Here is a 23,470-nt window from a genome sequence, read left to right on the forward strand (position 1 = left end):
TACATGAATGCCATTACTTGTATGTCTTGATATCACATACCGTGTTAACAAAGGAAAAGTGAGTACAAGTGTAGTAGATAATAAGTTTTAAAATAAAGAAAGGTGTGTGATTATAAGGACAAGGTATAGTCAGGGGGTCGGGCAGTTTCCTGGTTCACTCGCCCACAAATGTACACCACTTGCCGGGCCACTCGCTAGCCACTAAATTATCGTGCTAACTTACCTACACTTTACACTTCACTCACCTATACACAACAAGAACAACAGCGAGAGCAATATTCGTAACGTCATCTCCCCTCTTTCAATTCCAGCTCCGTATTTCGTTCAGTCCGTAAAACAGCCAGTGTCAATGGATACGGGAACAGGGGCAGCTAGCGCCACCAAGTCTCTGACGGTGCTGAATAGTTGGAACGTGGAGAAGTACGCTAGATTTGTGAACGAACCATCCTCTGCATCTTTAGTGCCACAGAACAGCAAAACCGGCTCTTGGAAGGTGAGGCTGTGTGTACTAGTAATATTACGGAGATTTACGGATACCAATTCTAGCTGTATTCCAGCAGCCCAAGTGGACAGATTAAATTGTCACTACTAGAGAGCAGCCATTTGATGATATACAATGGAGCAGTGATATATGTGTGTATGTTTTGAATGTGTGCAGTTACTGGCATCTTTTGATGTAGGAGAGCTTCTCACTGTGGAATGCCAAGAAGTGGATGAAAGGTATCACTAAAGGTGACAGTATTCTCTTCATACATAAGATAAACGTGTGTGTAGTGTAATAATGTATGATGCTGTCACTTGGAACCATTCTAGGTGGAGTCTCGACGGTTTAGGATCAAGTTAGCACCTGACAGTGGTGTCAGCTCCCTGGAGATGTGTCATCAGTGTCGCACGATGCTTTCCACGTTTATCACATTTAAAGAAATATCCAACACTACACTAGACAGCTCCTTCACAGAGTGTTCCCAGTCAATGTTGGCTGAGAGTAGCCAGTCACAACTAACAGCTACATGTCCATCACCTCCAATGGAAACTGGTGGTAGTCAGCTGATAGATACTAGGGAGACCACATCTCATGAGCAATCTTCTCTACTTGTTGATACCAACTCTCTTGCAAAGGTACGAGTTTATTGCTCTAGGTGAAACTCGCTTACAGAATTATATTGACACCAAAAACAAGCATTCACATTGTATTGAAGTATGGGAAAATAGAAGACAACAGTTGTAAATGGATAACAACACTGCCTTATTTTGATTATCATCAAATAGGTTTTATCTCAGATAGGCTAGCTAATTTTCTAGGTTAATACGTGCTTTGCAAAGCACACACTTTGTTAAATATCCGTCTAAAATTCAAACCTAGAAGGTCTATTTATTTATTATTATTAATGCTTTACAGCACAAGTGCTGAAGGTCTGTAGGACACCTGGTCCTACAGCCTGCTCAAAGACTTTAGTCTAATTTTTAAAAAAAAATTCTCAGAAGATATCCAACTTGAGTCTTAGAATGTATTATATGTCCTTCAACTATACCAACTATGCAAATGAGCCGTTTACTGGAGTTTCATTCTTTTCCTCTTAGTGGAATAAATACTAAAACTTCTTGATGTCCCCCCTAACAGTGTCTCATATGATCCTGTGTACATAAATAACTGGTTGTTTGCAGTAGATGTCAATTGGAGTGTTGTGATGGTGTATCACAATGCAATGCAGCTGTTGGCATGTTTGCATATCAATATTATGATTTCACAGACACAGAGATATGAAGGTCTTGGCTTTCAGTGCACCTAGTCTCTATGCAAGCATCACAATGGAGTTATAGGTTATAGCTTTTACTATACAATGAAAGGTTTTTTTTTTGATTTGCTACAGTTTCTCACTAACAACACGTCACAAGACTCACAATTAATATCCTTGCATACAATTGACTGTTCTATTAGAATAGTCTGTATTATTTAATTTATTAGAGTTAAGTGAATAGTTGATTATCAAACATGGAGGAAAGGATGTTTTTGTGCAACTGAAAGTACGTGAATTCAAACAGTCATTCGTTTAAATGCAGGGTTTTTATCAATTATTCTAATAGAGCATAAACTTGTTGACAAATACTCTAATTAAACAGTCTTGGAATTCAGTTAATCGACATTCGGATAATTGTCTTTTCACTGTTCATAATATCACTCCTCAGGAGCGCATCAAATCTTATGGACAAATTGTCCAATGCACTCCTGCTATCATGTACTCCTGATATCATGTACTTCTTGATAACTTGTAATATGTTGTGTCACTCAAGCCTGAAGTGTTGACTTCTGTATGTTTTTTAAGTACTGTGTGTAACTTAAGGAAATTTTCTAAAAGGAGGACCATTTTTGGTGAACATTAAGGATTCAGTGATTATCCTGGAATAAATATGGGAATAATAGACATTATACTGGCACTTTTACTTTAGAAGTGAGAAAATTAGCCATGCACATTTTGGGTACAAAAGATCAAGACACTCTAGAAACATTATTAGAAATGTCATGGGGTGATGGTTACCTACCCTTTCAATGAAATACTCTAATATAGCAACCAACTAAAGCATGGGAAGGCTAAGGCATTAATGTTATGGCATTATTGACAAAAGATGGTGGCAAGTATTTCTGGTGATAATAGGCTACTGCTCAAAAGCACAATGCTCATTTTTTTATGAGGGCTCTAACGATCAATACAGTAGTCAAGCACCCCAATAGAACAGTCCCTGAATCAACCTACAGCTTGTACTTGAGAACGTAAACATTAGCAATAGGTCTAGAACACTAATAAAAAGATGAAAAATTTTAATTTCCTTGGAAGGATTCCCCAACTGACCCCTGGTGTAAAGCTGCGTATAAAAGTTTTCACACTGACTACCTTACGTTGGCATAGTTACATGTACATATCATCTTTACTAAAGACTGGCTTTCAATAATACATGAGCTGTGTCCGCTAAACCCTTTGCATGCATCTTATGCCTACTAGTGTTGTTTTAAAATACTTTTACTAGTACAAAGTCAGTGTTCCTGATAACAGTCGGATAACAGTCGGACAACAGTCGGACAACAGTCGGACAATAGTCGGACAATGGACAATTTCCAAACAAATTAGCCAATGTCTGACCATAATTGTATTTGGCAGGACACAATGTCCTATCAAAGGAGCCCAAAAAGCCCAGGGTGTGCATATTTGGTTTACTGTTTACTTTACTACTAATAGCTGTCTCTTGGTTGCTAGGAGATTAAACATTCAAGCCATCCAAAAGAGTGACCACTAATGTACCAATGCCAACCCCTTTGCTGTACAGAAACCTCACAAAATCACTTGTAATAGTGTCTCAGCACATAAAAGAATGTCTATCCCACATCACCTGGAATGCCTACAGCCAGAGTGCCTTAATGCTTACTACAGGCAGTGTTATAGGTCACTTGTGTCCATGCAAAGTATAAATTTGTCTGGAAAAGTTTGGATTTGTCAGGACATTTTGCCCTGGTGTTTAAGAATTTTTATCTGGAGCACTGCAAAGTATATATCACTGTTTTGCCATTAGTATTGCTTACTACATGAAAGCATTACTGACATGAAAGCATTAAGGCTGTGATATATATATACTAAGTAAATACTCAATACTATATAGTTAAATACTAAGAAATTGTATTTGTTATTTATTTATTTGGGGAAAAAGGGCAGACAGCAAAGCTGATTAAGCCCAAACAATTACAATTATAAGTGCTGTTCTATCAGGTTTGAAAATGCAGCTAAAATGTTCAGTTCAATTAGTTATACTTAGTAAAATTCAAATGAAAATCCCATAGTTCTTAAACTGACATTCCTACTCAAAAGTAACTGTATCTGAAGTCCTCATATATATGCTGCTGTAGACCTAAAAGCTTTTGAATAGCTTTGTACAATGTTGAGTGTTATCCTATGCCTGTTAATTCACACAAGACGGACATCACTTGAAACTTGATGCAGTATATACCTAGAAGAGCAAACTTTTACCAAGGGGTTGTGAGCGAGTGGAATTCCCTGCCAGAAAATCTAGTTTTATAATAGCTACATTGTCATAAAAGCAGAGTGCTTTGTATACTAAGCGCTTTAATCGGAATTGAGCATGTTGCTTTGTGATGATCGAGTTATTTCACTCATATTTTTTGCAACTCTTTTATTAACAGTAAACAATGGTGAAGTGGATTGATTATCTATCTATTGCTTTGTGGTAAGCTATTTCACTTGTTTTTTGCAACTCTTCTTTTACCTGTAAACAATGGTGAAGTGAATTATCTATCTATTAAAAGGAAATGGTATTGTTTATAGTGTAGTGAGTTCCGTCCAGGGGGTAGGACAGCCAACGTGAACTGTATAAATTATGCTATGCTCGAAAATAGTTTATGTGGGTCCAATGCTTTCTGTAGAAAATAACTGATTGAAAGTTTGACAGGGTCCTATTGTAAGAATTGGTCTACCTGCAGGTATGTACTATATACATAGGCATGAAAAAAAATTCAGACACTAAGGAACAAAAAATTATAAATTTGAACGAGAAGATTAGGGATTGGTGAAAAAATTGCATAAACAAGAGATGGAGAAGGGAACACTGAGGTGGTGGTGTAAACCACAATTCCCTATTTGACTCTTCTATCAAGGCAAAATAGGGATGTGATTTTCTCAGCAATCCCCTGTTTCTTCTTGTTTATGCAGTTTTTTCGTCATCACAAGTTCACAACTAATGATCCCTATTCTTCTTGTTCAAATTTACAATTTTTGTTTCCCTACTACTATTATTACCATTACTAAAGGGCTAATTAGTGATTAAATTTTATACTAATTCACCTACACTATACTAGCACACATTTTTGAGTCTAATACCAATATTAAACTATTCTAAATAAAATCAGAACATACGATATATGTTGTGTGGCCAAGTACAGCTAGTGCGAACATACAACAGACAAGTGTGTATTTTACAGGAACCATGCAAGAAAATGCCATTTTCATACATCCATAGCTCAATAGTGCCTGAACGGAAATTAACCAGGTTTGCTGTGGAAACTCCCTCGGGGTAGGGTACCTCCTTTTCTAAATTTGAGTCAAATCTGTCCAGTCATCACTGAGATATGCGCCTTCAAAGTTCATCTTATTTTCTTCTTCCTAATCTTCTTACGTATTCTTCCTTTTGCACAATTTAGAAAAGTTGCAGTAACTCACACGTGCTTTAGTTGATTTACTTCAAATTTGGAGGGCAGTAAAGCATAATGCAGCACATTTACAGTCTTATTTTCATACAGATCAACATGTGAAACAAGTTACTGTAATAGAACAACACTCACTGATAAATATAAAATATCCACAAAAATGTTGGAAAAATTTTTCTCCAGGGTCCCTCCACACCTATATACCCAAACCCTTTACCACTCTGCCACTGCAGTCAGTTGTTCACCTCACTTCATTTCTACCTTATAAATGACACTTCTAGTTTAGTATGCAATGATTAGGTTTTATCTATAATCTCGTAGATCTATCAGTGGAAATTCTATGCCCGTTGTATTAGAAGTGATCAGAAAAATGTACACTATTAGAGTACTGGCTATATCAAGACACATAGTATGTGTCATGCAGGCCTGGTGTCATGCAGCCAAGTACAGCCAGTACGGGGATGTGATGGACTCGTTTATGGAACCAAGAAAATGCCATTTTTACATATCAGTAGCTCTAATAGTGCTTGAATGGTAGTTAACCATTTCTGCTGTGGAAACTTTTACTTCTGATTCTTTTTCAATCAAGTTGCCATGTAGAGAGTCAATTCAGCTTCAAACAAGTCACCCTGTAGAGCATTCAGCCTTGTAAAATCATCTGTAGATATTGCTGTAGATAGTACATATCACCCTGTACAAGGTTCAGGTTGTGTAACGAGTCATCCTAATAGCTATATACAATACATGATAATCATTTTATTCAGTTTCAAATTTACAAAAAAATACATAGATTCATGCGCAAATAGCTGTCTTCGATGATTCCCGTAGTAAAGGGGAAAAAAAAGTTAAAAGGAAGCTCCAAAGCCAACCATAGACTGGTTTTGGGGCTTGCAATTACAAAAAGTAGTATCTATACTAAAACAGCCAAGCTGTGAAAAAGGTACAGTCATCACCATTGATTCGTAACTTTTTTTTACCCTGGCCTTTTTGGTAGGCTGCACCCTTTTTTACAGCTCAGCTGTTTTAGTATAAATATCTAATACTGGAACAACACTATGTACCCACATGTGTACCTCCCTTGCTAACCCCTGGGCTTATTAAATAAAGTAATCAAATTTCACATCAGAATTTAATCAACAGTTGTGTTTACTGTGTAGTTAGCTTTGCTTCTGAGGCTATGTGAGTTTTAAGTAATTTACCAACACTTTCCAGATGAGCTATTTGATTGTGAATAAACTATGGTATATAGGTTGTTTGTATAGCTGTCTTCTTACATGGGAAACTGAAAATGCAGAACTTCAGTTCATAATGGGTTCAAAGCCAACAGATCTCATTTGCTGTGTGGTTTCATGCAGTTTTTATGGCTGTTTCTCATGTACACATTGTGTTTTCTGTAGTCACTACTACAACAATCCAGCTTTAGTCTGGGCAGAGCTTATGCTGAAACTAACTTACCTACCAGCCAACTTGGACCATTCATTCGGCTCTGTTTGTGTGATCCCAATTTTCCAAATTTTGTGGAGAAGGTGGAAGCAGAACTCAACAAGATTACTAGCTGAACATGAATTGTACAATTGACTCCAACAATGACTATAATACATGATGTATATATAATATTACTATGTATATAATGATGATAACAGTTCTAATAAGAAATATGGTAAGGTGTTCTAATTCTTAGATTTCTGTGTCCTTTTCTTCTTTAATAACCATAAACTTTTTTGACACATTTGTGTATCCATGAAGCTTTATTCTCTTTGTTGTTGAGGTGGTGGTTACCAATTTTGACTCAGTCTTCTCAATCATTTCTGCTCTGGTGCCATGGCTACTTTTCAAAACCTGAAATTTTTTCTCAAGCTCAGAGAGTTTTGGGTCCATGGCTTTGACATGGTGAGGAGCAGCTGACCCTTTAACTGTGGTTGTATCCTGTGCACACTGTTGGTTGGTTTGTAGGGTGTGGGAATTTGACATTGATGTTTGGCCAGTTGCCTTCATCGTTTGTAATTTATTTTTAAGCTCTTCCTGAAAATCAATACCTTCAGTTTTCTTACAATTTATCTCTTTGCCTGATTGTGTCACTGATGACTTCTTTAGAGACACACTAGAGGAACTCATACCCACATTTTGACCAACAAGTGAATGAGCTCCTGTCTTGTTAGCAGCTTTCTCAGTAAAGGATGCCGGTAGTGGTGGAGGTGGTGGAACAGGTGCCACAGGACTGAAGCTCTTAGCTGTATGACCACTAGTACTAGTGGTTTGCATTTGGTTGTTAGCTGTAATAGACATTCCAGCAAATGGTGCTGGTGGAGGAGGTGCTGGTGCACCCGGTGGCTTGCTTTCCATAACAACATAATCTTCCTCATCACTTTCATCAATTTCATCATAATCAGAATCTACATCTTCATAAATGTGAGGGGAACTGTAGTTACGTCGGCCTGTTCTGGCAGCTTGTGAGAATCCTTTAATTTGAGATTCTTGTTTACCAGAATGTGATGGCTTCTTCCCACATTGCCACAAGCTGTTGCTTTCAGACATTACATCTTGAGTAGCTACATTGTAGTAGTAGTTGTTAGCTAATGTCTTGGTACCAGAAGTAGGAGGTGATGTCACTGGTGTTGTGAGCTGCTCTACAACATATGATTCCTCATATTCTTGAGGCACCTGACTATTGTTAAATGTGGCTGTTGTATTAGAGTGTTCACCACTAGAAGTCACTGGAGGCTTACTAAAATCCAGATGGTCATATGTAAAGTGATCTTGGTGTTGGTGGTTAGATTTAGGGTATGCCACATTATAAACATGCACTGAACTCACTGGTGGCAGGTGCCCAGCCTCTTGTTCTACCTTATGATCAGCAACAGCATATAGTGTGTCGTCATTAGAAACAGCTACATCATAAATGGGAGCACTGTTTGGTTTAGCAGTGTGGTGGGAGTTGGCATCTAGTGCTGCCTCAATATCTTTAAAGCTAAAGAGAGAGTCACTACTCATTCTTTTGTACTGCAGTATAATATCTTCATCTGAAATGTCGGATGATGCAAGGGATGAACTCCTCTGGGGTACTCTTGGTGGACTTGGCTTTACCACAACAACATTTGGTTCAATGGATGGTTGTGATGAAGTAGTCATCGCAGCTCTTATTGCCATCATTTCCTTTACTGACACATTATAATCAGAAGGTTCTCTGACTAAATTTGGTTGTGAGTTCTTTTTCGGAGATTTAGAGGTTGCAAATTTCATGATAGCTGCTTTCTTGAGTGAATCAGGACTACAAAGTGATGTTATCTTTAAGCTTGTCTTTTCCAAAGAACTTCGAAAGTCAGACACGCTGATACTCCTTCTTCTCTTTATGGATTTTGGAGGGCTATTATATTTTGGCAGTACTCCAAAAGTTGCTTCTGGTTGTTGCCCATTTGAAGGAAATAGATCCAAATAAGTTGGTGACTTTTGTATTGCCTTCTTCTTCTTAACTGGCAGTGTACTAGAGCTGTAAGTGGTAGGCCCAAGAGTATCCATACGTCGTGGTGGTGGTAGAGGTGGTGGAGGGGGAGATGTTATAGCTGGCTTGGAATTTGGCACATCTTTTTTCTTCTCTACTTTGTTATCTAAATCTTTCCTGGTACTTGATATGGGTTGTGTACTGGTACTGTTTGAAGCACAGTCATTGTTTGCAAGGGCTTCCATAAGACAAGGCATTGATATACTTGATAATAAGGGACTGTGGGATTTCATTGGCTTGAGGTTTTTGGATGATACTCTATCAAGACTTAAAGACCGCACGCCTTCCCTGGTAGCACTGTGGATATCTAAACTAGAACAGGAACTATATGGTGATAGTTGTTTGAGCAATCCGCTCTTGTTTGACTGACTCAATGAACCAGTATGGGAGGGAGTATCTTCTTCAATGACACTTGGTACATTAATGATTGGGAGAGAAGTGTAGTGTTGGAGTGGCCTAGCAAATGGATGAACTTTGCTTTTGTGTGTTGAGCTGGATAAGTCGGCCATTGACTCAACTTGTAATTGTAGGGGCATGTTGTTGTTGTTGTTGTTAGAATTGTTTGAGTTTACATTAACACCTTGAAGCAATGGAGAAGGCGCGACACTAACAGTCCTCATCAATGGATGATGACTTGATGGTGTATCTATGTTGCCAGTGCTCAACATTTTTGCTAAAGCAGGTCTTTGCTGTTTGCCTCTGTCAATCGTGTATGATCTGTTCAAAGTGGTAACTGAGTATGATGACTTCCTTGGGCGTGATTGTGGTTTTACCACCTTGAAGTGTATTCCTGACTCAATGTAAGGGTCAACAACACGCTTTTTACCCTGTAACAACAGATGATGTTTTATATGTGCTAACATATGTGTAAAACCCTAAATAGTTAATTAAGTACCTATATTAAGGTACTGATAGTTTCAGTATTGTAGGAATTCCTAAATTATTACCTCATCCAGTTGTGCATTTGCCTTGGCCCAGGCTTCTGCAAAACACTCAGCAATATATTTGTTTGTGACCTCATTTATGGTTTTGCCATTGTGCACGGCTACAGTGGATAGCTTGCCACGACATGTTGCCACTTTAATGTGCTTTTGTATTTCTGTATAGCACACAGATCATGTTCACGATCAGATATGTTGTGTTTAATCACTTACTTCTGAAGTCTGTGACATCGTGAGCAAAATCAGAATCATCTCTTTGTTGCTGCCGCTCCATCTCCAAGAAATCTCTTGCAAACGATGCACCTGTAAAGTAGTTAATGTGTGGAGTACACTTGTATTGATAACATACATCGTGATCTTGAATATGAAAATTCTTCTTTACGGCACAAGTAAATCCTTGTCACAGTGTCCCATGTGTTTGGATTAATCTCTCCAATTCTTTCATCTTCCCCTGCAATTCTTCCATCTGTTATGCATACAACTGCTACACTGAATGGATTTTGTTTGCCCTGGGCTCACCTGAAATAGCATACTGGATGTATAGGCCATACTGAAAAATTCTCATATCTAAACTGATTTTCTTTAGTACATGTTGTAGTATCTCTTTACAAGTAGTGTCGGGGTTTGTCCTGATAGTTTTGTGTGTTCCATTTCTGTACAATTCAACTCATATGAGTGTACATGAGGCCAACATGAGTGAATACCTTAGAAACACTCTGATGGCTTGCATATTAATATCAGGTACCTCCATGCCTACATATGTTCACAAATGAAATATCATTCTGCTAGTGTTACACATAACAGGAAACACTATATGCAGTGAAGTGCTCTGTGTGTGCATGTGAGCATTAGAATGATGGACTACTTCCAGACAAGTGCAGGGAAGGTGTAAACAGTACAACATGAGAAAAGTCCATAGCTATATATAGTATTGCATGTGCATGCATATATGCCATGTATATATACACGCGTGGTAGCTATACACGATATAGCTATACACAAATAATGCACATCTAACTATTAGCCAATATGTATGCGTGGTGTGTGTGTGTGTGCGTGCGTGTGCGTGTGTGTCTGCGTGTGTACATACATGTTTTTGGTACATTAATTGGGGCCTCTAACCATACAATTGATGCTGCTTGTTTTGCCAGTATCAACACACTAATCAAAGGCATGCATACCTCCGCCAGCTCGTCTAGATAAAGTGGAGAATCCTGAAACAATCATCCGTTCGACTGGTTTTTTACTCCTCTGTGTGAGATAGTTTGTCCAGTTCTTTGAAGAGGTTTCCTGCTCTTGCTTCACCCCACCGAGGGAGTCTGGTTCTTGTTGCTGTTTGCTCGGCTCTGAATCACTCTTGGCTGATTCATTATCGCTATTCGCTTCTTCCTCTAACAGGTCGTTCAGTGATTTTATTTTCCTCAAAGTACCATAACCTGATCGTGTGGTTGGCATCTCAGCAAAGCTGTCATCCTCCGTCATGTTGATTACGTCCACCTTATAGAACTTTGTTGAGCCACCAGCACCCTTCCTTCGCCTTGACAGCGTCCAATCTAGCACTGGCATGTCGTCTGGTCGTATTTGTATGAGCGCGTCTTCTCAAGTTACCCAATCGTCTTGCTGTATGTGATTTAGTAGACTTGGGGCTTCAATCACTTCTCAACTTACCAATGTGACTATACTGAGTGCCACACGAATATTTTCAGCTATTAACGCATTACCTGTGTTAACCTGTTGTTTATGACCCGTAACTATCTACACTATAGCTATATCATGTATATGGACGGTTTGTGCATATATGGTTTGTGTGCGCGTGCGCAAATCACGTGAGCGTCGGCTTTAAACAATGGACAAGGGGAGGGATGAGCACAGGTCGCAGGAGGAGGATGAGGACGAGGATGAATATACTGATGAACATACCATCACCTTTAAGGAAAGAAAATCGAAGTATGGTCGTAGAACACAAGTTGAAGTACTACTTGGTTTTGTGGTCCATTTGTTGATGTTGTTTTACTGGGTGTTCGTGCACGTGTATGATGCATCTGTTGTCAAATCTTTGAGCGAAGATGCCAGGCGTGTCGCCTTTCCTACGCACGACCAGTTCCTCGGGCGATGGAGGTTTCTCACATACATTAACATGGTAAGAGGAGTAACTGTGTATTTACGAGGCGATTGTACTGCTCGCCACAGCGTAAAACAAAAAGTTGTATGGAGGAAAAATTGCACAGCATGTAGTCAGGACTGTCATTACACTAAAACAAAGCCTTAGGATCACACCTACACCCCGCCCATATTTAGTGTGACGTGACGTCACATGAGTCAAAGTTTATTTCTACATAGATCAGGGGTGTAAAGGATCTATGATTTCTGCAAAGTGAAAGTGCATACATATATACAACTCAAAGGATATGCTTTGCTTGACTTGTAGAGCAGCTCAGGTATTCTCAGTCACCATGTACTTTTGGACAAAATATTTCCTAGAAGAACAACAAGACTCGATCAATTAGGAAGACCCATAGGAGGTTGGACGCACTATAAGCGTTACTTAAATATATTGCTCTTAATTGTATTCTTTTCTTTGGTATTTCACGTGATCCTCAATAGTCGCAATACTAAACTGAAAAACTATGGAGTTCACTGAGGTTCATTAGATATTCAGATCGTCCTTCATGTAGGCTTGTAGGTTTCAAGACTATGTACTTGTTTTCTCAAAGCACTTGAGATTCAGGGTGAAATTAATAAATTGTGATTTGATGCATACAACTTCACCAGACTTGTCACGTATGTTTTCTATAATGAAACAACGACCCTTTACTGTGACCGCTGTATTACCTTCCTCAATAAAACTGATTTTGCGTAATTTATTTTATTGGCGCTTTAAACTCTGGCTTTGTTACCAGCCAAACCAACGGGGTTCGCTGGGGTTCGCCACGCTGTTAGATTTAGAAATGCACTATAATTTTAATAAAATTGTCAAGATTTTCCAATGAAAATGTACAGCTCACGTGAACGCGTCCAACCTCCTCCGAGGAAGACCTATGACTATAACATCCATATACAAAATATGAAAGGATTTGGTAATATTGTGTGGCTGCAGTGACCTTGGAAAGCCACTGTCAATGCTCTGACAATGCCATGTGCACTCAGACGACACCTTCTGTACCCTTCCCATGCAACTATTGTGTGGTAGCGATTTATAAAGCTAACCTTAACCTACCCCAGGATATTTTATTAACTGGTGTTATAGATAGCCCTTGTTTCCCAGAAGTGGTAACATGATCAAACATCGATGGAAAAAATAATTTTTTTGGACTTGTCTGATTTTGTGAATTTCAATAAAGCACTAGCTTAAAATCAGCATTTGAAACAAAGGTGTTTGCCATCAATTCTAGACAGGCTACATGCATATAGCTACAATACAGTAAGCCTGTACAAACTAGCGAAATAAAATCACTCTTCTTACTCACTTGACATTCTTGATCTTAGTGGAGGTCAACAATAAACTGCTACAGTGTGCAAAACCTTGCTACTGCTTCTATGACTGTTCTATTAGAGTACTCTGTACGTTGAGCACATTTTGCTTGTTAAGTTTTCGTCTATGCATGCAGTGGTTAGATATAATATATAAAATACCTACATGTACAACCTGTTCCAGAACAGATTCTAGAAAAGATATAGCTAAAAGCAGGAGATTACAACACAAAAGTTAACAAATGAAATGCACTCAATGTATGGACTATACTCTAATAGAACAGTCATATATGAGGCTTTGGACACTGTTGCAGGCAGTTTATTGTTGACCTGAAATGAGTAAGAGGCTTTTTTCACTTAGAATCGATGACAAACACCTTGTACCTGTGTTTTGCTGAATTTAAAGTCTTTTAAGCTAGTGCTTTATTGAAATTCACAAAATACCAAGATTATTACAAATCTATATATATGAAGCTAAAAAGCCGTCTGTCCATCTGCCATGCTGCTTACTCACCAAACTTTGAACGAATCAACACAGTCTGTGTTGATAATGAAGCACTCATCACCTGGCTACTCTAAGATTGCTATCACACAAGTTCACGTATATGTGCCACTACAACATCAGAACTGAAAGTGCATAGCATAGGACAAGTTCTGAACCTTTGCTTGCCATGCAGTAACTATAATTGCAAATTGTGTTGGCTTTAAATTATGCCCAGGTTCATTTCTCTTTGTTGGCAGTAAGGTTAAACATCATTTAGAAACTGAAACTGCATGTGTACACCACCTGTATGCAATGTAGGCATACTGTATATACAATTTGCCTTAGCTCATATGCAGTTTAATTAATTAGCCCTGCATGCTCATTGTTTCACTATATTTACTTCAAGAATGGCATAAGGATCGTGTACTTTAAAGCACTATCGGCATGCATGCTACACAACAAATATAGGACACTAATATTTATGCTTGGTTCCCAATATATTAATTATTGCCGCATTAGTTGTCCTGCTTGTAAAGCAGGTACTAATGCTTTTGTTTGTTCTTTACAGCACGTTGAAGTCACTGGTAGGGAAGATGCACTGAATAATTGAACTACATTCCTGTCAAAACCACAAACAATAAATTTAGGTATTTTGCATCAATAATTTCAGCACGATGGCACAAGGAAACCTCATGCTCTTTAAAATGTGACATCACCATGCACACTACGTAGCTACATGAGCAGTGCTGGTGTTTAATGCTTGGTCCCTCTTCCTGGCATTAATGTGGGCATGGTCTTGCATGTAGGGCCTGCACCAATTACTAGCATTGGTCCTGCACCAATGCTAGTAATTGATAAGTCCGAAAATAAAATGATTTTTTCTGTCAGATCATTTTGCCACTTCTGGGAGAAAAGTACTATCTACAATACCAGTTAATAAAAAAATCTCATCTGCTTATGTTCTGGGATAGCTCATAGCTTTATAAATCACTGCCACTCAGTAGCTTACATGGGAAGAGTACAGAAGGTGGCGTCCAAGTGCACATGGCATGGTCCGAGCATCAACATTTTTGGACAGTGGGTTTCTATGGTCACCGCAGTCACACAATATAACCAAATCCTTTCATATTTTATACATGCATACTACTATACATGTACCCACAGTAAACAACTTTTCTCTACAATGTTTACAAGAGAGTTTACAAAAGGTATCAATGGAACTGTAGGTGAGGAGTACACACTGACACATAAGTATAACAAGTTTTCTATCCCGGGCCTTACGGCCCTCTATAATCTATGACTGGGGTAACTTCATGAATTCCAACTTTTGATGAGCTGTAACTCCTAAACTGTTTAATGAAACTTGTGTTGAACCAGGGCATGGTGTTATTAGTGGTAGTTTCTAGCTACTCTGGTTGTTATGGCAACACAGTTTGATTTCAGTAGTGTAGCACAATTCTGTTAGAAAAAAAATCAGTTCTATGTCTAACCTTTGCTATAGCCGAGGTACATGCAGTCACATGTGACCGAGGGCTTGTTTTGTATGTTTAACAGTTTATCTGATGGGTTCATGTTAAAACTGTTTTTCCACCACGTATTATCAGAATCATCCCTCCAAACTCTCTTTTTTCACTTTTCTTTACTAAGCTAGATGATATAAATGCTCCCTATATGATACATACTTCTTGTTTTGCAGACTTTGCGGTAATGTCATTTTATGACAGAAGTGTTAATTATTTCCTTTGATCAACACATCTCTTTACTGATAATGATGATAACCCATCTATTTCTTTACAATGCAAATGCTATTTGTAGAAAAAATTTGGGCATTTTGTTCAAAGGTTGTATGATCCATCCACCAGATTGTTGACCAACTAATGGTTTACATGATACTTTTCTCTAGAGGATAGTACATGTCTTATAGGGTTCAAGATCTCATGCAGGCATATATATATCCAATGAAAATCTCTCCCTCCTAAAGTTAAAAAATCAACAGCATATCCTGTGTTACTTGACTGCTATCATGTGTTGTATTAGAATAAAAAATAAATAGTATAATTAAACACATACAGATTAATGGTGTAATGATATACCATTAATGGATTATTTAAAGGGGTTTCTGAAAGTGTTACAATGTTATGCAATAAGGTATAAAAAACAATGAGGGTTGGAGACAAGTCACTCACCAGCTCTGAGATTCAGTTTTAGCCAGTAATCAAATGTGAACTACATGTGTATTGCTGAAATATACTTTTTGCTCTGCTGAATAGAGTCAACACGGCAGTAGCATAACTACTGGAGCTTCTACTGAGCTTTTAAATTCAAAACCTCAGAAACCCAGCTACTACAAGACACAAGTTTTGCCCTTTTTTTTTTGCTAAGGAAGGCAATACATCTTAGAATTTTGCAAAAGGCTAAAATATTTTCTAGTACTTGTGGTAGTATCTGTTAAATACCATGTGTGTAACTATGTAGCTGCCATCTCTTTGTTTAGTGGATGTGCTTGGGATACTATTTCCTTGCTTTTTTTACCGACATCATGCCCAGAAGTTATCTGAAAGGAGTTTTCCAAGACATTGTTGATTTTGCCTTCACTGCATTGATATTCCCAATGTCGTTGGTGAGTATGGCTTACATTGTGTACCGGTTTGTGTTCACTATTAGTCACAGTTTGTAGCAGTTGCATTCTGGGGTGTGTATGCAGTGGATCGTGAAGGGATTTACCCGTTAATCCTAGACAGTTTGCTACCTTCTTTACTCAACCATGTCTGGGTATGTGATTATGTCAGTGATGCCATGATAAGGTGTACTATGTGTTTCCTCCAGCATAGTTTTATAGTTGTGTGTGTCATTCTGGAGATGTTGTTAGTATTTCACCCCTACCCAACCGCCCTGAGGGCTATCATAAGTATGTTTGTGATCAATATCATATACTCAATCATGTAAGTGTTACTTGTACACACCAGACGTGTTGTTACATCTCATGTCATGATAGGGTAGTGTATTTGAGACAAGCAACTGGCAAGTGGGCATATTCATTCCTACATAGTTTCCCTCCACCATTAGTACCAGTGTTCTTTGCTTCGTCTTATGTAACGACGATAATTTTCTACTATATTGGGAAGACACTAGCATACTTGAGATGGGGAGGTGAAAAATATTTGTTACATGGTTTCTTGTTTATTTGTTGTATACTTTACAGACCGTATCACTGCTAACATCAAGGGTGAAGTGAAACAGGACTAACTCTGTGTGTTCGTGTGCATGTTTGTGTGTGTGTGTGTTTAAAGTTGACATGACTAAAACAACTATTGCTTCTGACTGCAGCACTAAAGATAGTGAAACAGTCACCTCTTTAACAAAGACCATGTTGTTATATTAGTGGCCATATCAAGTGGTCCCAAACACACACACAACAAAAAATTGTAAAACATAAGTCGGACTCTTGAGTTGGATTAGATTTTTACTAGGTTGTGTTGCATTATGAAAAGATCCATGGAGTAACTTTGGGGCAATTTTCGATGTGCAAAGGTAGCCATGAGGTTTCTCATTGGCGTATGTCTATGTCTGTGAGCTAATTTTACTGTAGACAATGATTTTCTGAAAGAAATAAGGGCGTACGCCTGGTCTAAGCGCATGCGTTTAAAATAGACATGGAGCAGGGGACCGTGGCTAGTGGGAAAAGGTTGTTTACTGGAACGTTGTTACTACACCTTGTCTTGTTCATGTACTGGGTGTATGTGCACGTGCACGAGTCGTCCCTGATATCGCAAGTCGAAGACACAGTGGGATCTCATGTATTTCCAAAATTTTTAGAATTCCCTGGACGATGGAGATTTATGACATTTGTAAACATGGTGAGCCATTGCCATTTGTGTGCATTCACTTGGTGTGCGCGTTGAAGATGTAATACCGGATAGGTTGAAGTATCACGTGATTAGCTCTCAGAGGTGCGTACCATACCCTGTATTTGTATTTTAAGGATAAAGGCTTATGCCTGTCCTCTGTCAAAGTGGTCAAACTCGAAAAATAAGCCTTGACCCTTGACTTACGCCAAATCCGTGCTTGACTCTTGACCATTTATTATTTTTTTTGTAGATTTTTGTAAAATTATGGCTGTGTTCAAATTACACTTCACAAATAGTCTCATGTAGCTAGACCCATCTAATGCACAGGTCGATTAGAGATTACAAGCGCCCGCGCTGGAAGGCTTCCATGCGTAGGCACTTATAATCTCTAATTGATAAGCGACCTGCGCATTAGATAAGCTAGATTACTTTTACAAACAAACTTGTCTTTTGACCTACTGCAAATTTCTTGCTTGGCTTGACTTTCGTTTTGACTGAGGACAAAGATCAGAGTACAGGATATGTTGGAGTGTCATCATCCCCTTGTATATATACTCATCCGGATTATCTTGATTTAATTGTCAGCAGAAGGCAATATATGTCTGTGTGATCATAGATTAGGCCAATATAGTAATACCCTTGTTCCCTTAAGGAGGGTAGGTGATTATAGTCTTGTACCCAGACCGCTTTTTTTCCCTTTTGTATTTGGGATAAAGGTTTTTTTTTGTTTTTTTTTCCACCCAAATACAAAAGGGAAAAAAGTGGTCTTGGTATAAGACTAAGGTGGTTATTGGTAAAGCCTTCAAAATAACAGTTTTGTATCCATCCTACTTTGACTTTGTTCTTTGTGGTCCCATGTGACCAAGGAATCGTACTTATCATTTAACACTTCATCTCATTTGATGGTTTCAAAAAAAATGTTGCCAGGTAACAACAGACTAGATGTTTCAAACAATTCTGTAATGTAACAGGTGACAATGAAGCACTTGCCAATAAGTACGTAACAGTGCAATAATAATAATACAATGAAACCTGTATAATCAGGTCACACCTGTCTAAACTGGTCATTATAAAAATCCCCACATGTGCCAACTGTGTACAAAGTGACTGGCTTAATGCAGTCACCTCCTTAATGAGGTCAGAAAATTTTGTCCCTATGATGACCAGAATAGACAGGTTTCACTGTAATGATGATGGTTTTGATGTTAGCTGAGTGTTATATTAGAGTGGCTGGCTGCTCTATTAGAGATTAGCCATCACTCACCTGACTCTTTATCCTGACCCATTGACAAGGTTGGTCATGTGTCATAATAGCCCTATGATGTGTTTCTATGTGTAAATTTGCAGACTTTTATTGTGAGTCATTTTGTCACGAAGTATGCATAATGTATGACTTGGTAGTATTGATTAGGTATAATCAAGCCTAAAATGTGCTTTCAGAGTGACCAAGAATGCTATTGGTGAGTTATTACTTTTAAATTGAATTTTCTAACTAACAGTAAACTGATTCCAGACTATAGCAAATGCTACAGAGTTGATTTCTTCACTGTTTGACATCACTTCAAGCCTGAGACATACCTACTACTGCAGCTACAATACGTGCGTTGTGGCCTGTAATGATATATTTGGGCCCCCAAAAAAGTGGACACCTGGTCCACTTTTTCTTGAAATATTTGAACCCCTCTGAAATATTTTATCCCCCTTGCAAAATTTATTATTAACACTATTTGCATACATTCAAAGGGGGGTCCAGATATTTCAGCTGAAATAATTTGATATCCCACCCACCCCCCGTCTATATTATCCTTGTCCTTACCTGTTGCATTCAGCTAACCATCCCAGTTTATTGTGGAAAAGTGACAAGTGTATAGTGTCTATCTATACTATTATTTTCTCTTACGGGCTACCTCTGCCGACACTTTGCCCACTGTTGTCAGTTTTCAACATCGATCCATGCAATGTGATGCAAAGGCTTATTGTGTAATTCCACCTGCCTTACTACAGCAAATGTTTTTAAATGATTGTCCCCTGTCTCTTGAAGTTCAGCAGAGATACACTTACCATCACATTAAGGTGCTACATATTCTAGCTACAAAACTTATTCAAATTTTTGCTAATTTTTAGTATATGCAGACCTACAGAACTTCCGAGCTAGCTACTAAATCACCTTAAGCAACAATTCCAGTATCATACTAACAACATGCTATCGCCCAGATATTATTCAATTCACTACTATGAAAATGTGACGTTAGAACTGACTTGCCCTCTGGACTTTGTACATCGTATACAATCAGCCCACAATCCAAAATAGAGTACCTTCAATTGCTGCAGAGATTTAAAAGTAGCTATTATGTTACTATGAGACAGTTAAAATTACAGTGCTTGGCCACTACCAGCCAGTCTCCGTGAATAATCTGCTGGAATTAACAGCATCTTCCACGTTGTTTGTTAGAAAGATGTTGAATGATGCTGCCTGTATATAATAGATTTCATCTTCTGAGAGAATTTCCTTAGCTCAATCATGCAAAGAGTGGCCAACCATACTTATTATAATAACTGTATTTTACTGATGTAGCTAAACTTTATTTTTGTAACCACACCATGCCCACACAGGTCCTTTATGTTGAGGTCCTGTTTGGTCACATGCGTAAAATTTACCTGCCATTTAATTATTTTTTTCTTTTGTACACATCCAGCATCATTAATTTATCAATGATGGTTTCATTTCTTATATGTACTGTGGGAGTGTGGGGAACAAATAATTTCTTTTGAAATGTTTTATTTCCCTCCTTCTATTGACTTTATTGACTATAGGGAATTTCAAATTAAACTATTTAATCCTCTTTTAAAGGTAAGGTTGTGCTGCAAGGGAGCAAATAGCTGAAATATTTATAGCCACACTCCCAGTTTGCTAATCGGTCCACTACTTCTTTACTACTGGCTACAATGTACACATGACTGGGCTAAAATACTTGACAATCGCCCACACTCTCACTGTAAAGCATTTGATTCTGTCCGCCATGAAAGACTGTTGTTAAAACGGGAAGCTTATGGAATCCATGGATCATTGTTACTATGGTTCTGTTCATTCTTCACTACCCGCAGACAAAGAGTTGTCATCAATGGTCATTATTCTGACTGGAGCTATGTATCTTAAGGTGTTCCTCAGGGATCCATTTTGGGTCCTCTTTTGTTCATCCTGTATATCAATGATATTCCCTCTGTAGTGAAGTCAAAGATTAAGATATTCACTGATGATGTCATCCTGTACAGAAAGGTAGCAACACACAAGGACTGCATGTGACTTGTTACAAGAAGATTTAAACTGTGTATCTGATTGGTGTAGGCTCTGGAAAAATGAGCTTGAACCCACGAAAGTGTGAACTTTTGTAAGCGATCACCTCCTAAATACAAGATCTGTTAAATTGGTGCAATTCTGTTAAATATTTACGGGTTATATTTCCTCAAATTTGTCTTCAATGTGCAAATGTTGCTTCTAAGGTAACACGAATTTTGAACTTTCTTCGCTGTCATTTGTTCAGCTGCTCAATGGAATGCAAGCATAAAGCTTATCGTGCATTGGTACAACCTGTATTGGAGCATGCCTGTCAAGTATGGAATCCTCACACCCAACAGAGTATTAAACAATTAGAATCTGTTCAACTTCATGGTGCTAGATGGGTTTGTAGTGCTTGATTTAATTGTTCTACCTTTCATCGACTCATCTTAATGTTACTCTGACTTACAATGGCTTTCCCTCGTATCTCGTCACAAAATTTTTTACCGTCCTATCTGCATGTCTATGACATTTTGAACCAGCATCATGTTCTTCTATAGGCCTATAACCTTTTGTATTCACCATGATCTTGTCATTGTTGTAAAGAGAAATTAATGTATGTATATATAGCTATATTGCCTGAAGTATACTTAACAACGGTATTACGCTTGTCACTTTTCCATATAGAGACTGGGGTGGTTACAGGTAAGGGCAAGGATAATATAGACAGGGGAGATTGATTATTTCAGCTGAAATATCTGGACCCCGGTGCAAATGGTGCTAATAATAAAATTTGTAGGGGGGGGATAAAATATTTCAGAGGGGTCCAAATATTTCAAACATTTATGTTCCAGGGGGTCGGACCACCAGGGGGAACCAAATTTTTCGTGATAGACCCTACCTTTGTTCTCCTTTGTTTCTCCATTACTGTTGCTGATTTGTGGATAATGGCTTCTTGTGCTATCATGAGAATTGTCTGAAATTTCATTGGATTGATTGCAAAGCTGTGTTGTTCATTTGTAATGCTGTATAACAAGTGGAACAGAGCTAAAAATGAAGCAGAATAGCCACCTCGTTTTATAGTAATTGATAGCTAGGGAGTGTCATTCTTTCCTTTGATGTGGACTGGTTCACCAGTCATACATTATTCATAAAAATAAACAAACAAACAAACAAGCACCAAGAATGTTTTAAGGACGAGCGTGACCAATCAATGGGTGTTTCTCTGTACATGAAAAGTATTATGTATTACAATTTTACTTTACAGTTTTCTCAGCTGGTATTCTATGGTCTGTGCTGTGTTAACCATGTCCTCCCATCTGGAGGTGTGGTCAATAAATACCTTACCAAGTTACTGGACTTGATGTTCACCACAGTAATCTTCCCAGCATCGTTTGTGAGTTATTACGATTGTGTGATGTTGATATTATGGGATGACAGGTGGTGTTTACTGTGTTCTGGCCGATTTATTATTTGGACAGGGAGAGCATCTTCCCTAGCTTCTTTGCCAAACTTGTACCAGTCTACCTAGTCCATCTCTATGTGAGTAGTGTATGATATATGCTTTTGTGTAAATTAAGTAGCTACTTGCCAGTAAACGTGACTGTTCTATTAGAGTTATGGATTGCTCTATTAGAGTATATATCTGACTGAATCTTTTGTTCCATGTTTGCACTGCCCATGTGATGTTTTGTGATGTTTTGTGCAAGTCACAATGGTCAGGCTTTACAATTAATAAAACAACTAGCTTTGTAGTAACTGCTTTACAGAACAATTTTTCAACTTAGTTGTGAAGGGATTGTTTAATGGATCTATGTGGTACAAAGTACAATGTACAGTAATTGTTTACTGTTCAGCACACAGGTATTGTGATCATTGCACTACTGGAAGTCTTGTTGGTGTGTCACCGCTACCCTAGTACCCTGGTGGGGTTGTTCTTCATGGGTGCCTTCAACTCAGCCTATCTGTGCATGTAAGAAGACACTAGGGCTGTGTGATAAAATTTCTTAATTACATTATATACGCACATAAAATACCACAAACCCAGAAAAACGTTTGTTAAACTTTCAGCAAAATGGATTTCCATTTGTCACCCACTTTCAACAAAAATCACGGGTTTTCTCCAACTGATAAAAACATGAAAGTTAATTTCCCACTTACAATAGTACAGTGTATCTATATCCTCAGGTTACACATAAACTTGTAATAATCCAACGAGGTGCAATTACATAGGAACTGAGTGTTTTCTGATTAGGCATATTTTCAATTAATCTTTGCAAGTCAAGTGATAATTATCCCCACAGCCCTAGACAAAGCCCCACCCCGTGTATGTAACATGATACAACCCACAGGATGATATCATCATTACTAATACTGGGTCACTGGCCTTATGATTTCCTCAACAATCTACCCCCAATTGGACTGGTGATATTCTGCGGTACATCATTCCTACTCTATATTGCACTGTACTATGTCGGCAAGATGTTGTCCCATCTCAGATGGGGAGGTGTGTTTGTGATCATTTGCTGCACGAGTCACTCTGTGTGTGTGTGTTTTAGATCGTCTGAGATGTGTGAAGCAAGATTAGTGCCTGCGTATATTTGCACTTTTAATGCAATATTTAATATTATATTTGCACTTTTAATACAATATTTAATATTATATTTGCACTTTTTATACAATATTTATGTTATTTATTGTATATAATTGATTTATATCCATTTCACTGATCTGGTATACAG

The 23,470-nt window shown here is 38.2% G+C and overlaps 5 protein-coding genes across 7 annotated transcripts in view; 3 read left to right on the forward strand and 2 right to left on the reverse strand.

The window, feature by feature from the left end:
- Positions 1–404, reverse strand: part of LOC136250010 (dyslexia-associated protein KIAA0319-like protein) — a 28,041-nt gene extending 27,637 nt beyond the window's left edge. The window contains exon 1 of the mRNA XM_066042166.1: positions 246–404. Within this exon, the coding sequence (XP_065898238.1) occupies positions 246–291 (46 nt within the window). The 5' untranslated portion in view covers positions 292–404. The remainder of the gene's footprint in view (positions 1–245) is intronic.
- Positions 318–6,886, forward strand: LOC136250026 (meiotic recombination protein REC114-like). The gene is made up of 5 exons (XM_066042186.1): positions 318–493; positions 547–633; positions 681–764; positions 814–1,119; positions 6,607–6,886. The coding sequence occupies exons 1-5, from the start codon at positions 350–352 to the stop codon at positions 6,766–6,768; spliced, it is 783 nt and encodes a 260-aa protein (XP_065898258.1). The 5' UTR covers positions 318–349; the 3' UTR covers positions 6,769–6,886.
- Positions 6,733–11,429, reverse strand: LOC136250007 (uncharacterized). Of its 2 annotated transcripts, XM_066042164.1 has the most exons (8): positions 11,318–11,429; positions 10,831–11,269; positions 10,354–10,402; positions 10,169–10,302; positions 9,999–10,115; positions 9,863–9,952; positions 9,656–9,807; positions 6,733–9,535 (listed from the first exon to the last, which is right to left on the reverse strand). In XM_066042164.1, the coding sequence occupies exons 2-8, from the start codon at positions 11,213–11,215 to the stop codon at positions 6,887–6,889; spliced, it is 3,576 nt and encodes a 1,191-aa protein (XP_065898236.1). In that variant the 5' UTR covers positions 11,216–11,269; positions 11,318–11,429; the 3' UTR covers positions 6,733–6,886. The 2 variants fall into 2 exon arrangements, with proteins under 2 accessions (XP_065898236.1, XP_065898235.1); XM_066042163.1 differs by having other exon boundaries at positions 10,831–11,403.
- A 38-nt stretch (positions 11,430–11,467) lies between these two features.
- On the forward strand, positions 11,468–16,925 carry LOC136250025 (androgen-dependent TFPI-regulating protein-like). Its single transcript, XM_066042185.1, has 6 exons — positions 11,468–11,789; positions 16,099–16,224; positions 16,275–16,376; positions 16,431–16,546; positions 16,600–16,754; positions 16,807–16,925. Exons 1-6 carry the CDS (start codon positions 11,496–11,498, stop codon positions 16,848–16,850), a joined length of 837 nt encoding a protein of 278 aa, XP_065898257.1. The 5' UTR covers positions 11,468–11,495; the 3' UTR covers positions 16,851–16,925.
- Positions 16,926–17,212: 287 nt separating this feature from the next.
- LOC136250028 (androgen-dependent TFPI-regulating protein-like) lies at positions 17,213–23,458 on the forward strand. Of its 2 annotated transcripts, XR_010698416.1 has the most exons (7): positions 17,213–17,461; positions 21,997–22,125; positions 22,170–22,271; positions 22,586–22,701; positions 23,081–23,235; positions 23,288–23,372; positions 23,405–23,458. XR_010698416.1 is itself a non-coding variant. In XM_066042188.1 (6 exons), the coding sequence occupies exons 1-6, from the start codon at positions 17,258–17,260 to the stop codon at positions 23,314–23,316; spliced, it is 735 nt and encodes a 244-aa protein (XP_065898260.1). In that variant the 5' UTR covers positions 17,213–17,257; the 3' UTR covers positions 23,317–23,458. The 2 variants fall into 2 exon arrangements, 1 of the variants encoding a protein (XP_065898260.1); XM_066042188.1 differs by having other exon boundaries at positions 23,288–23,458.
- Positions 23,459–23,470: the final 12 nt, after the last annotated feature.

Source organism: Dysidea avara, chromosome 3 (genome assembly GCF_963678975.1).
Source record: "Dysidea avara chromosome 3, odDysAvar1.4, whole genome shotgun sequence".
Taxonomy (NCBI): Eukaryota; Metazoa; Porifera; class Demospongiae; order Dictyoceratida; family Dysideidae; genus Dysidea; species Dysidea avara.